Source organism: Tiliqua scincoides, chromosome 2 (genome assembly GCF_035046505.1).
Source record: "Tiliqua scincoides isolate rTilSci1 chromosome 2, rTilSci1.hap2, whole genome shotgun sequence".
In the NCBI taxonomy this organism is placed as follows: Eukaryota; Metazoa; Chordata; class Lepidosauria; order Squamata; family Scincidae; genus Tiliqua; species Tiliqua scincoides.
In genome coordinates this window covers 192,789,066-192,803,316 of record NC_089822.1, presented here as the reverse complement: position 1 = coordinate 192,803,316, position 14,251 = coordinate 192,789,066, and the positions used below count along the sequence as shown (strand labels likewise).

General features: G+C 43.2%; 1 protein-coding gene across 1 annotated transcript in view; it reads left to right on the top strand.

The window, feature by feature from the left end:
* Nucleotides 1–3,521, top strand: part of PDGFRB (platelet derived growth factor receptor beta) — an 86,694-nt gene extending 83,173 nt beyond the window's left edge. The window contains exon 23 of the mRNA XM_066615000.1: nt 264–3,521. Coding sequence (XP_066471097.1) covers nt 264–369 — 106 coding nt within the window. The 3' untranslated portion in view covers nt 370–3,521. The remainder of the gene's footprint in view (nt 1–263) is intronic.
* Nucleotides 3,522–14,251: the final 10,730 nt, after the last annotated feature.

The following is a 14,251-nucleotide window of genomic DNA, read 5'->3' as shown; positions in this document are numbered from 1 at the left end:
TACTTCCAAAGTTTGAAAGTATACATTGCACACTCTGCAGGCATGTGAAAATAATGGAGAGCAGAAAAGTCTAATGGAAATGTCCTATGTATATTGGAGAAATATACTTTCCAAGACTTCTTAGCAAGTTGTTTAAAAAACAGAACTTGTTTCAGAAATCAAAATAGTATGCCTGTTCACTACCCACACTGTGCAGCTGTGTGTTTTATAGTGCCTGCTGCAGGCAGAAATAAAATTCTCTCTTTTTGTTTTCACTCTTTTAGTTCTACACTAAATGAAGCAAACACATCATCTACCATATCCTGTGACAGCCCTCTTGTCTCACAGCAAGACGAGGAACAAGCACCAGAAATGGAGGCAGACTGCTAGAATAACTAGACCTGTGTCTGTAGGATAAGGGGCAAGTTCCAATCACAGACTGGCACATCAGCTGCAAACTGCCCTTCCTTCCTTCCTTCCTTCCTTCCTTCCTTCCTTCCTTCCTTCCTTCCTTTTCAACCTAAAGTGGAATGCAGGAACACCAGGAACCAGAAAAAAAACTTTACTGTGGCCAACAGTAGATCCACTTCTACCAATAAGATTGTAGACTGAATCAGCATAGTGGAAAGACTATGTTGCATGGCATTTTATGTGGCTTTTTGCTTTTCCTAAAAGGGACCATTTTCATTCCATCATCCAGCACTTCATTCTCTATTCACATTCTCTGCTAACCCAGGATGTCATGAAACTTGATGCAAAATTTCACATGCCTTCATTTTACAGGCACACCAGCATGTTGAAGGAGAAAGCAACTTACAGAGAAAATTGGTTTCCTTCAAGTAATGCATGACCATGCCGCGTCAAGTCAAAGAGAAGGAATTCTCTTGAGGAAATACTTCCTTTTATTCAACTTTTTTTTTTCAATTTTATTTTTAAGACTAGCAGCTGCTCAAGGAATTACTTCTTAGATCACTAGAGTATCAAGTCTCACCTCTGAAAACTTGTCCTAAAAATGTGGATGATCAGATGAATGGATGCACAAGGGTGATTTTTAGGTTGCTAATGAAACACAGGAAGAACTGATCAGCCTTGAATCTTAGCCAGTATGTAAACACTAAATGGATTCTCCATTCACAGAAGATAATATACATTATTATGACTGGATGCAACAGAAGAGCAAACTCAGGCATTTCAGTTGAGTTCTTCTCTTCCTTTCATGGGTTCGTGGGCTTGGGACCCAACACCAAAAGAATTGTGGGACAGTTCCAAATATCCATGGACTATAGGTACCCACAGATTCCTGGGATCTGTGATATTCTACTAGAGACTTAGACATAAAGCAGCATCTGTCTTGCTCAAGAGCAGAGAGCAAATGGAGACGGACAGCAAATTACTCAACCAAGGCAACAGCAAGACATTCCAGTTCCACATTTCTCTATATCACTCATATAAAGGGAACATACCAGTATGAGGGCCAGTATGAAGATGAAAAAAGACTGTAAACCTATCTCCTTATTCCAGTGCACCTTGTGGGATGAAAGGCTTACTGCGTGTTAGGCAACAGTATGATTTACCTTGGAGAGTCTTTGATAACACCTGTTGGTTGTGAGCTCTGTTCTTCCTCTAGTGCAGCAATTTTCAATCACGGTGCCATGACACATTGTGTTATGAATGGTTTGCATATGTGCTGCAGGAGTTGAGGGAGGATCATTTATTAGTAGGACCTTTGGGGGGGGTGAGCCCCCTACCAGAAGCATGTTGTGCTTTGTCAATTTTCAAAAAATTGTTGGTTTGCCTTGATAATTTTATCTGTCTGTGCCATACAATGAAAAAAACTGAAAATCTCTTCCCTAATGGCAAGGCAGAGTGTTGATCTTCAAGTCTGTAAGGAAATCGCAGATCATGCCTATGGCATGACTTGCATCGCATATCAGTCTGCAGTCACAAACCATTTTGAGGGCTGAGCTTGGGAGACACTCGGGAATCAAGAGGAAAGTTACAACCTGAAAGAGGAACATCTCCTTTTCAAAACAGAATGTAGAAAAATGTTACTTTGAGGGGTTTTTGCTTCATTCAACCCCACTTCCTCCTTCCTCTTCCAGTGAAGGGGACTATCAGTCTTTGTGCTCTCAGAGGCTATTTGGTCAACCAAACGTTTAAATGAGATAGTAGGTTGCTGAGGTTGCCAATACATGCTGTTTAAGTGGATCATGAAGAATCTGTGCCAGTGTGCCTTGAGACTAATCTATATGTCAGGAACAACTTGAGTGGATTGGCCTCCTGAATTGGGGCAGGTTTGCCACTCCTGCACCCCCATTAAACATTTCTTTAAAAAGCTCTATAATTTTCATGTGCCACCATCACACTGCTGTTGGTGCTGTTGCCTCCTCCCCACCTCCTCACAAGGAGAGGGGGCTGAGGTGAGTTTGTTTAAACAGGACCAGACAGAACAAGCAGGAGGAGGTGATGCCAGAGCTGAAGGTACGAAAAGGAGGTATAAAGAAGTTCTGCCTCTTCCTCCTCCTCCTTGCCCATCTGGCCTTTTTACGGAGTGGGCAAGGGCTGTTGCATCTTGCAGCATTCCCACCACGATTGCTTGCAGTAGTAGTGCTGGAAGAAGAGGTGCGTTGCCACTTTCTCTCAGCAAGCCAGAAGATGATTCACAAGCTGATTAAAGTGGCACCATTGGCAGCAGGCCAAAGGGGTGCGGCAGGCAGATGCAGGGTGCAGGGCACCCTACATCAGTTCTCTGCTCCCCACAACTCAGCACCCGAAGCAGCTGCCTCCATCACCCTTAGGGCTGGCCAACCCTGCTGCAAATCATGCAGATGAAGTGGTAGACTTCTAGTCTATACCACTTCACACTGCAGTTTACATTGTTTACAGCATTGCATTATTTGCATAAATACATGTAATTAACTAATATGAAAGAGATAGAGGATTGTAAAACTTATATAAAAATTTTATACTCTGCCTTTTTATTCAGCAGTTTTTTTTCTCATAAAAAATAATAGTTAAAACTACATGCAAATGTCTTTTTGAATGGAGGAGGATAAAAAATGTGATTCTCCCACATATAGCCAGAAGTGATACTGTCCAGAGCTAGCACTAAAGTGGTACAATTCAGAATTCTGTTTCAGTCCATCTTCTCATTCTGCATAATGTGTAGATCAGGTTTGAACTCACCTCAGCCATCAAGGTACTTGTTAGAAAGCTGCTTTTCAAATCTTCCCTAACTTTTCCCTTGCACATTTGACTCTGTCTCAGCTATTTTACTGTAATTGAATCCTAGCTTTTGTTAATGCAGCTGGCTCCATATCAGATACAGTAGTTACATCTGCCAGGTGGAACTTACATCTGCCAGGTGGACGCATCCTCTGCATCACCTGGCAAGACAAAGTTCCAAACAACCCAGTCCTGGAATGAGCTGGAATCCCTAGCATGTATGCATTGCTGAAACAGAGAAGCCTGCGTTGGCTCGGCCATGTCGTGAGAATGGATGATGGCCGGATCCCAAAGGATCTCCTCTATGGAGAACTCGTGCAAGGAAAGCGCCCTACAGGTAGACCACAGCTGCGATACAAGGACATCTGCAAGAGGGATCTGAAGGCCTTAGGAGTGGACCTCAACAAGTGGGAAACCCTGGCCTCTGAGCGGCCTGCTTGGAGGCAGGCTGTGCAGCATGGCCTTTCCCAGTTTGAAGAGACACTTGGCCAACAGACTGAGGCAAAGAGGCAAAGAAGGAAGGCCCATAGCCAGGGAGACAGACCAGGGACAAACTGCACTTGCTCCCAGTGTGGAAGGGATTGTCACTCCCGAATCGGCCTTTACAGCCACACTAGACGCTGTTCTAGAACCACCATTCAGAGCACGATACCATAGTCTTTCGAGACTGAAGGTTGCCAACTAACTAGTTACATCTGCTCTCTTTTTTCTACCTTTTTTTCTACCTATATCTTCTATATATATGGGTTTTTGAAAGGTTATTTTTTCTTTTTTCAATTTATCAATTTATTGTAATGCTGACATTTTTGAAAAATGAGACATTAACACTGACCATCACCATCACTACTCTATTTCCATCGTTATATTTGCTCTTATTCTCTAGCCATTATCAGTGAGGACATTCTGTAAGTCATGGCCAGTGTTGGGTTGATCTCTTTCCAGTCCATAAAGTGCATCTTTCCCCCTTCAGCTTTTAAATACACTGTGAATTACAGCCCTTTTTCTATATAGTCACCACCTTCTTGATTATGCTGCTCTCGAAATCACAGGTCTTAGACTTCAAGGCAGCAATATCAGAGAGGGTTCTTGGGAGGTAAGACCACTATACCAGGCTTTTTTGAACTTTTTGTTCTAACCACAGCATGTTTGTAGATTACTAAATGTTATGTCCTAGTTTAGCTGATCTCTTTTCAGGTCCTCAGAATAGACTACTTTTTCTTCCCTCCCAGTTAATTTCTCTAGTTCAGGGGTGCTCAATAGGTGGATCGCAATCTACCGGTAGATCGCGAGGCAAAATGAGTAGATCGCGGAGTGCCGACCCCCCCCTTCAGGTGCCTCTGGGAGGAAACGCCGGAAGTAAGGCCCATTGTACTCAATGGGGCTTACTCCCAGGTAAGTGTGGCTAGGATTGCAGCCTCACAGCCTAATCCTAGGCATGTCTACTCAGGAGTAAGTCCTGTTATACTCAGTGGGGCTCAAGGTACACCAACATACATTGTACACATAAATGTTATATGTTATGATGGCGCGAACATTGTAAAAAAACTGGTAGATCTCCGGGCCTTGCTGGGTTTCAAAGTAGCTCTCGAGCCAAAAAAGTGTGAGCACCCCTGCTCTAGTTAATCAGAATTTGGATTGCACATTTCACATTTGTCCCAGAGGTTTCATATCAAGATGTTTCAGCATAGCCTAAAATGCACATTTGCTGTATCTAGCACATTACCTGTAATGTTGTGCAGATGTGCTCTACTGCATTCAAGCTTCCTGGACAAGGATGAATAACCTGATTTGCCTTCTGCTGTACTGAGCTGAATAACTTTTCAAGTTTATAGTGAGACAATGCAGCTAAGACTTAACAGTTCTGCAAGGAAACCGACTCCAACCAGGACCAATGGAGCATCTAGGTGGCAGCACCAAGGTAGGGCTCCACTGAAGCAGCATTAGCAACTTTCCCATAACTATTGCAGGATGGTCTTAGGACCATTTGAAGGTGGCCAAGGCTAAGGGTTCACTTTTCCCACAGAAGGCCTTTTGAAGCTACTTCTCCAAACTTCGCCAGGCAAATCAAAAGCTAAATGGCTATTTAAAAAAAAAAAACTATTAGTAAGGAACTCCAGCAATTACGGGGCATTCCCTTCACTCAGCCCCCAAATGGCTAGGTGCCACTTTTTCAAATGCTGCCGGGCCCCACTTGCCAGATGACTTCAGGCCCCAGGGGATTCTGGCTCATAAACTTTCACATTAATGGAAGAAATCTGAACTGCTCTATGCAGGACAGACCTTGACATATGGCAAAATTTGTGTGGGCAGAGGAGGAGGGAGGAGGACAAGGTGTTGAAACAATGAACTCGTGTTACTATGAATTTTGTAGCCATAAATTTGTCCTGTGTGAGGTTTGTCGTGAGTGTGTCTGTCGTTGTCCCCCCAAAGGGAATTTATGATTTATATTTTTACATTGTGGTCATTTTGGCTTGCTTGGGCTTTTGTTTTTACATTACATTTTTATTTTAATACTGGCTAGAGATGAGTCAAAACCAAATCCCTGCATTCTAGCTGAAAACATGCTCAATGTGAAAAGTATATTGAATCTATTTTTGCAATTTTGGTCTCATCTCTAGGATTCTTTTCTCTCAATGCTCAACTTTCAATAACATTTTAATATGTAGTTATTCAGTGTTATTGGATCCAGTATTCCACACTGTCTGCCAGCCTATCACTACTATTATGTAGCCAGAGTATACCAGAGGAGTATTGTCACAGTATGGTTGTTTTGAGTTACATGTCTATATTTTAAACTGCTTTTGAGATTAATGTGTATACAATTTTTTTAAAGTTTCTGTCTGTCCTTTTCTGTTTTGACTGTGTTTGTATTTTATTTAGTAAAAGAAATAGAGTAGTGCAGAGTTTTATTTTTGTTGCTATGTTAACCAGAGCACAGTGGACTTTATTTGCAAGCAAGTTACTTTGTCCACTCTTCCAAGGGCCAACTGGTCCTTTGACAATTTAAGGACGGGAGACAGAAGTGCAATTAAGCAAAGTATTTTTAATGGGAGTTGACAAATACTGGCATTCAAAGCCTCCGCCCCACCCCCACTACAGTATAGTTTCACCAGCTTTCTGGAATGGGCATGCTATTCAGTAATAGTGAAAGTGGTTCAGGAGAAATTAAAGACACCGGGAGAGAGGCTGGAGAATTGCAGTTGGTTCCCTTGGCACTGTAAAATGTTACTGATGTGCTTTGTAGTTACCCAAAAGGAAATCCCCTCTTTAGATAATCTCTTCTTGCATTATTTATATAGAAAGAAATTACATTCAGAGTCTGATATAATGCAAATCTGTTTTGCACTTTTTTAAAGGCTTAGCATTCATACAAACCCAATGAATTAAAGGAAAGCTTTTTTATCTTTTCTTTCAAGGAATGTTTAAAGCTGCCATGATCAAACTGTGCCGTGAGAAATAAACCAATTGAATAATTAAAATTTCAATGTGAGCTGTATAGCATCCATCCACAGAGGAAACTGCCCACTGAGTTCTGATTCACTGCTCTGATCTTGCTTCCTCACAACCAGGAATCATTAAATAACTTGATTGAAAGGCAGGGTGGAAATTTGAAATAAATAATATTTGGAACACTGATGCATGAAGAAGCTCAGAGAGGAGTGGTCTTCTCTTCTGATTTGCTTTGGTTGTGAGAATCTACCCGTACTGCCCTGCCAAGTACTGATTCAAATGTATGTGATATTTTTTCGGAAGAAAGTAAAACTGGAATTGGTCCATGAAACCACCTTGCATGAAATGCAGTGAGAACATTTGTCTTTGTTCTGACGTGGTTTCCAGGGAGTGTTAAAAGGGCGTCTGACTTCTAAGCCTGTCCCAGCAAGCTGGTGATGCAAAATAACACAGAATGGCTTTGAGTTGGCTTGTGTTTGCCACTGTGTTCATTCAGAGAGTAAGAATGGTCACCTGTGGCTTTTGACTGTGCCTTATTGTAGGTGGCAGTACGCTGTCTGTTTTAGTGCAGCTCCATGGCCCTGATGATAAACACACTATATCAAATTGCCATTGAAATTTAAGGGACTTGTTTCTGGAGAATATACTTCTGTAACTACAAATTGCAAAGGAAAAACATGGATGGGGAGGTAGGGGCATTTTTAAAGGCAAATCAGCTGTGTTTTTTTTTAATCTGTCAGGCCTGTTCCTACTTTCAAGCACTAACTGGATGATAAAAACTTTCAAAAGTGGTCAGGGCAGGTCAGGGCATCTGCAGAGGAGATGGTGGGCAAAGGAAGAATTGAGCACCTCCTCCTCACCCACCCAAATCCTCCAACTCATGTTGCCGTAGTAATTTATAGTATGTAATATGTAGAGTTCTTCTGACTGACTAATCCAATCTATGTTTCTTAAGTGTCTTGGCAAAGTCAACCAATCCAGGCTTTCCTGCAAAAAGATGCCCAGCACCCTAAATTCTAGCTCTATGCATTTACCTAAGTCCCAATCCTTGTTCCTTAGCAGAGCCATAGGGACCTTTTCCACAGCAACAGATAGTATTCATTGAAGGCAGGGGTGCGTGGGAATGGGACAAAGACCCATGTCTTTTCTTTTAATCCCTACACAAGCCATCATGGGAGTGAAATACTGAAAACTGTAAGGTACCAAAGATTTAACATTATTGTAGGTTTACAAATATATGTTACAATTCTTATTAAGGCACATTTATAGCAATGAGATATTTTTATGCTGTACACTTTTCATATGAGTGTTAAAAGAGTTTTTAAAATTAAAAGAGCTTCTTTTTAAAGCCACACGTTTTCCTGTGTTCTTATTGCAACCTCTTCCTATATCCCTGGAAACATGGGGGTTAAGGTTTCTGTGAAAATAAAGGTTTTCAAAACAAAAGAATGTTAATATGCTTAGCATACCCGCAGGGCTTAGGAAAAGTTTAGCTGTGATAATGAAGGGGGGGGAGCGATGGGCCATACATAGCAAAATATATGCCAGTGTGATGGCAGAGGGATACTGTGGGAGGTTCTCACCTTTGAATTACTGAAGCAGTGAAGTGTCATTAGGCTGTATGGAAGAAGGTAAGTGGAAAGGAAACCTTAAGGTTTTAACTAGGTGTACGGCAGACAACTGGGTCTGGTATGTTATTTGTATATTATGTCTCCCTGTTGTCAAATATTTTAAACATTTTTTTAAAAAATAGTAAAATAATCTTTTGCAAAATAGCATTTTGTTTTATGGAATATACACTAATAGAAGCTTGACACACTGGTGATGATTTGTGTTCCACTGACTCATGAGATGAACTGTTGAGAAGACAACTGGATGACAACTGAGGGTGTTTGTTTTAACTCAACATCTTTAAATCAATTAACATTCAATCAATTTGCTGCTCTACTGGCAGATATACTGAGTTTTGTTTTTGTCCTCCTACTCGGTGCTGGTGTCAAGTTGTAGTTGGGTTAACTGATCACAGATATTGCTAGGATGATTCATATGCATGTGTGGAATCAGGCAGGAGATTGCAGTTTTACAACTGTATCAAGGCGTCAATCCTGGAAGTTTCCTGCTGAGACTCAGTGTGGTTAGACTAGGGACAGTTACAGCTGGGAATCTTTGGAGTGCCATATGTGGAACTGCATATTTCCTATACCATTGCAGATATAGTTTGTTTGGAGTACTTGCATTGCATTATGTCCCATCCACACTTGTGGGTAATGGACAGCGAAACATTGCTAGAATACAGCAGAACAATCCTCCATTTCACCCTGGTGTGCTCCCTTGGGCATTTGGTGGGCTGCTGTGTGATACAGGAAGCTGGACTAGATGGGCCTATGGCCTGATCCAGTGGGGCTGTTCTTATGTTCCTTCTCTCAAAAAAGGCAGAGCCATACCACAAGCAGCAGGCCTGTGGTCATTGCACGACTGTATTGCTATTCTCAAACAAAGTTGGATAGTTAAGAAATGCAAAGCACAGGGGAAATGAAAGTGGACAAACAGATTTATTGCAATGTCATATGGCTCTTCTCCAACAAAGAGTGAGAAAAGTAGGAAAACACCAGACTACACACCCCGTCTGAAAGGTACCAAGGTTCTAATCCCCATTCCATTATGGAGCTCACTGGGTTATGCTCTTGCTGCCCATTGCTCTTGGTCAACTTAACCTACTTCACTGTAAAGGTAAAATGGGGGGATGGTGAGAGAGAACCATTTTAAACCATCCTAAACTTAGAGGAATTGGGGAGATAAAACTGGAATCAAATCAGATTTTGCTGCTGTTGGAGCTAATGGCCATTAATTGCTTGTTGCATCAGGAGGATTTCCTGAAGGCTTTCTTGTTACAGCAAAACCGTCTTTGCTAGAAGACCTGATTCATATAGGAAGGTTGAGCTGGTGCAGTCATGACTGACAGTAACTTCTGCCCATCAACAATCAGAAGAGTTGAGTCAGTAAGAGAAAAAAATAATCACCCTTGTCAGCTTCTTGCCTGTTTCAGTCCCTTTGAGGGGGGAAGGCAGGTGGGAAGAATGGAACAAACTCCAGTAGGTATGGGGGGAAATCAAGGGCAGTCAGTAAAGTGTATTTGGGAACCAGGTGATGAGAATTCTGGTGTTCTCAGCTATTTGGGTTAAGGATGTGGTTGAACATCTAGTTTAGTTGGCTCATTCCATTACCAGGCACGAACAGGCAGCTGCCTGCACCCCATGGATGACTGAAGAGCCCACCAACCCAAACTCTGGACCAGCCATGGTTACTGATTCTCCCTGAGCACAACTCACCTTTGAGTGGATTGCAGGATGATGGAAATGCACCAATTGCACACTCTTGCTGGGGGAGGATCAGAGGAGGAGGATCAGATCTAGTCACAGAAGAGGACCACTGCAGATCAATTAGTCAGGAACCAAAATATGGAGCCAGCTCTACTAGCATATATTATTACGATATGCTCATTTGGCACATTGGCACATCAAGAATTTCTCATTCCATTGTTTCTAAGTTTTCCATTTCTCCATACAAGCATTTCTGCCTCTTTTTTTGTGCTTTAACTTAGCACTTCAACTACAGTACACAGAAGGGCTACATCTCCTTGGAAACTACTGCATCTATCTTTCTGAGAAATTTCAGTGAAGTTTCATAATCAGCCCTGCATTTCCTGTGACTTTGGTGCAAACTGGAAACAAAACAAAGTAATCATAAGCTCAAACCTCTTATACTACCTTCATGATAACTCTGGAACTTCAACACCTATTTTGAAATTTTTAGCAGGGATCTTATCTAGTAGCATCTCTACATTATCTGTGACTTTTAAGCAAATCAACCAGAAAGACATGTGGCAGGGCCAGCAGAGATCAAACTTCAATTGCCCTAGAATGAAAAATGCAACATGCATTTGGATTAAATTTAGCTGGCTTCCTCATCTTATGGAAGGCTTCTGTCTCTGTTCATTTCACAGAGCTCTGAGCAGTGGCATCGCTAGGGGGGTGCAGAGGGTGCAGGTCACACCAGGTGACACGCAAGGGGGGTGACAAGCACTGGGGTGACATGCTAAAATCACGGTGGTTAGGGGTAATACCATCATGTTATATACCGTTGGATGTGGAATTTCCAATCGAACACAATGCAAAAAACCATTCTATCAAAAGTTATGGCCAAAAACCCGGAGAACAAAAAATGCATGGAGCCCTGTGGAAAGTGAAACTGAGCCGTATTGCGCATTTACTTGCAAGTAGGCAAACTTGCCTTAGTCCATCTGAAAGGGCAGGCTGAGAGGAATCCAACAACACCAGAGTGGTCCTGATCCAATGAATGCAGCCCCCAAAAACACCTGAGAAGGAAGTCCCTCCCTCCAAGCAGATGAATTCAGAAATGTCACTAGACTGGGAGTTTCAGCTTCTTTGGTGACTTTATCTGGCTTGCAGTTCTCTTTTGCTTCCAATTCCTTGTAATTGAAGTCAGGTTTTGTACAGGACTTGTGTGCAGCCCAGTCATTTACTGAAGTTGTGTATGTCCCTGAATGGTGGCACAACAACAGCTCTCCCAGTGCAGTAGCTGGCCTTCCAACGTACCTTGAACAAATGTTCAACTCCCATCACCAGGCAGATCAGAATAAGCTGGAGATGTGGGCAGGACGTAGGTGGAACAAGGCAGACTTGATTTTTTCCATATCCAAAGCCCTCTCCAGAGAAACCTCCCCAGGGGTCCTTAGCAGTTCTCTGTTTTTACCCCTGACACCATAGTAACTCACCACAGTAGGACAGTGATTTTCAACCTTTAACATCTCAGGGCACAATGAAAAAAGGTGCTAAAGTTGTTAGGGCATGCCATTCAATATATATTTTTTTACAAATGACAAAGCACACTGCACAGCCAGCTAGGGGCACACATCCCCCAATGGCCCTACTAATATATGACCATCCCTCAAACTCCCATGGCACACCTGCATACTGTTCATGGCACACCAATGTGCCGCAGTACAGTGGTTGACAATCACTGCTGTAGGTGGTGGGGTGCTGTGGCATTCTTAGATCCTGTGTGTGCCCTGTATCATCATCATCATTAATATAATAATATACTGTATATTTATAATTATATACTGTATAATATAATTGTAATTTGTAATATAATTATATACTGTCTTTCTTGTCATTGGATTTCTCCTCTAACTTTAATCCAGGGTGGTTTACATAGGCAGGCTTTCTAAATCCCTATGTTAGGATTTTTACAATTACAATTTCTAATCTTTCCTAGAACGCCTTCATTCCAGGTGGAATCCTTCACAGTCTGGTATCTTTCTTGCTGCATTCACCTCCATGCTTTATCTAACAGCACTCCTTCACTCTCACTGAAGGTCGTGGTCATCCTGTGTTCCTCACACCAGCTGGGATGACTCCTCTCATCAGCAGCTGCAGCTCTCAGGTGTTTCCAGCAGTTTTGAACTGCATTCCCAGAAGTTCTTTGGGCATCATAAGTGGCATCTGTACCACTAAGCCAGACCTCCTGCCCTAATCCAGATGATTAGGGCATCTTCTCATGCAGGACTGGCTCCAGGAGCAGCTGGCCCCAATGCAGAGGACTCTCGTGGGGGGCTCTCATGAGCCAGACACTTGTAGTGCCAAGCATGAAGTGTGGCACCAGAAAGTAGTTGGCAGTGACATGATTATGTCACCACCAACTGCTTCCGGGAGGCCAATTTTGGGCAACATAGACAGAGGCCAGCAGATGGGCCCACATGGGCCAAAACTTCACTCACTGCACCACCTTCTGAGCACTGAGATGCCGGGCAGTAGTGCAACCGCTACCCCAGTGCAACCCCCCACCCCAAAGCATAGGGCCCAATTTGAGCGAATTGCCCTAAGGCCTGCCCTGTCCCCGTGGTTGGCAATAATGACTGTTCTTGTGTTACTCATTCCTAGCGGCTGTCAGGAAGGCATCATCCCAATAGTGGCTGCTGATTGGACCTATACCGGTCCAACCCCCTGCTTGGTACATGAATGGTGGCACTTCTGACCATCAGGATAGGGGCTGGGTAAATGTGTTCTTGCAAACCAGGCTGACGTTGCACTGCGTCAGGCTGCCACTCCACGATTGCTGGGCTGTGTTGGGGTTTCCGTGGCTGCTGGGGGCATTACTGGGAGCATTCTGCCAGTGTGGATTTGCCTGGGCTCTGATGGTCCTCCTCCACCTTTGTGCTGGCTGGGCTTTTGATGCAGCGGTCATCCTGCCGATGTTGCGTTGTCCTTGCTGTGCCACCTGCACAGCTTCAGTATAAATTTACCTGGAACTCATTGGTCTTCCCAGGGATGAGACTCTCTTTAAAACCATGCCTTTAGTTTCAGAGAACTGGCAGTCTGAACCAAGCACACTACTGCAAGCCTCACAATTCATGTTCAATGTGAACTCCTTGGGCCGTATGCCTGCTTAGCAGTTTTGGGTTATATGAATAATTTCAATGGGCAGAAACAACTGACATGCCGCTGAGAAAGACTTTCCTTTCTCTCCAGATGATTTAAGATTTCTTCCTCCAAGTGAGTCAGTTCTCTTTGAACTAGCATTTCTTCCTGGAAAAAAAAATATTGAGGAATAAACACTTGTTTAAAAATCCCCTTTGACAAAAACATGAATTGCTCAAGGGCTTTGAGCAGCAAACAGCATTTAGCATTACTGGCGTCTATCAGTTCTCATATATCAAGCACCAAAGCAAAATAAGAGATTTCTATCACTTTCCCCACTCCATATTCCCAGCTCACTATTTATTAAATATTCCTTTGGAGTGCTGCCCCCCCCCCAACACTAACTACAGGGCTTTTTGCTTTATTCATACATTTTTCACATTCCACATTTTAGGACCCTATCCTATCCTATCCCCCACCAGGCCTGACTATACAGTGCTGCTGGCACAGTGCATGCTGCGTTGGGGGAGGATGGACCTGAAAGCCCAGGAGAGGTAGGTTAAAATTTTTTCATTTACCTCCCTGTAGGCCACCTGTCCTTCAATGGGTCTCCTTGGATCTACACTATTTTGTCCAGTGAAGCTTTGACATTTTTAGCACATGCAGCAAAGGAGCCGAGCACCTCTTACAATCCCCCACCAGCAAGGAGACCAATGAAAGCGGAGAAATGGTAGTTTGTGAGACACGTTGTAAGCTTCTTTTCCTGCAACTGGGCTGTGATCCTCCTCTACACACATGGAGTATGCTCAATTGAACATAATGGGACTTACTTCTAAGTAGGCATACCCAGGGTAACAGCACTTCCCATCCTCTCTCTAGTAGGAAGAGAATTGAAGCAGCTGCATAGTTGACTGGTACGCCGCCTCGGGGCACACCAATCAGCCTGCTACTCCCTCCAACCTGGAAGTAATTGTGGTGACACGATGACATCAGCACCATTACTTCCAGCACAGTCAGAGCAAAGCTGGGCATTTCCACAGAAGCGGCTGGCTTCATTCCAACCAACTGTGCCGAGAAAGCCTGCAGGGGCAGAACCTGCCCACCTCAGGAGTCATTCTCAGCACAGTTGCACGGCACACGGAGCAAAGCTACCTGCT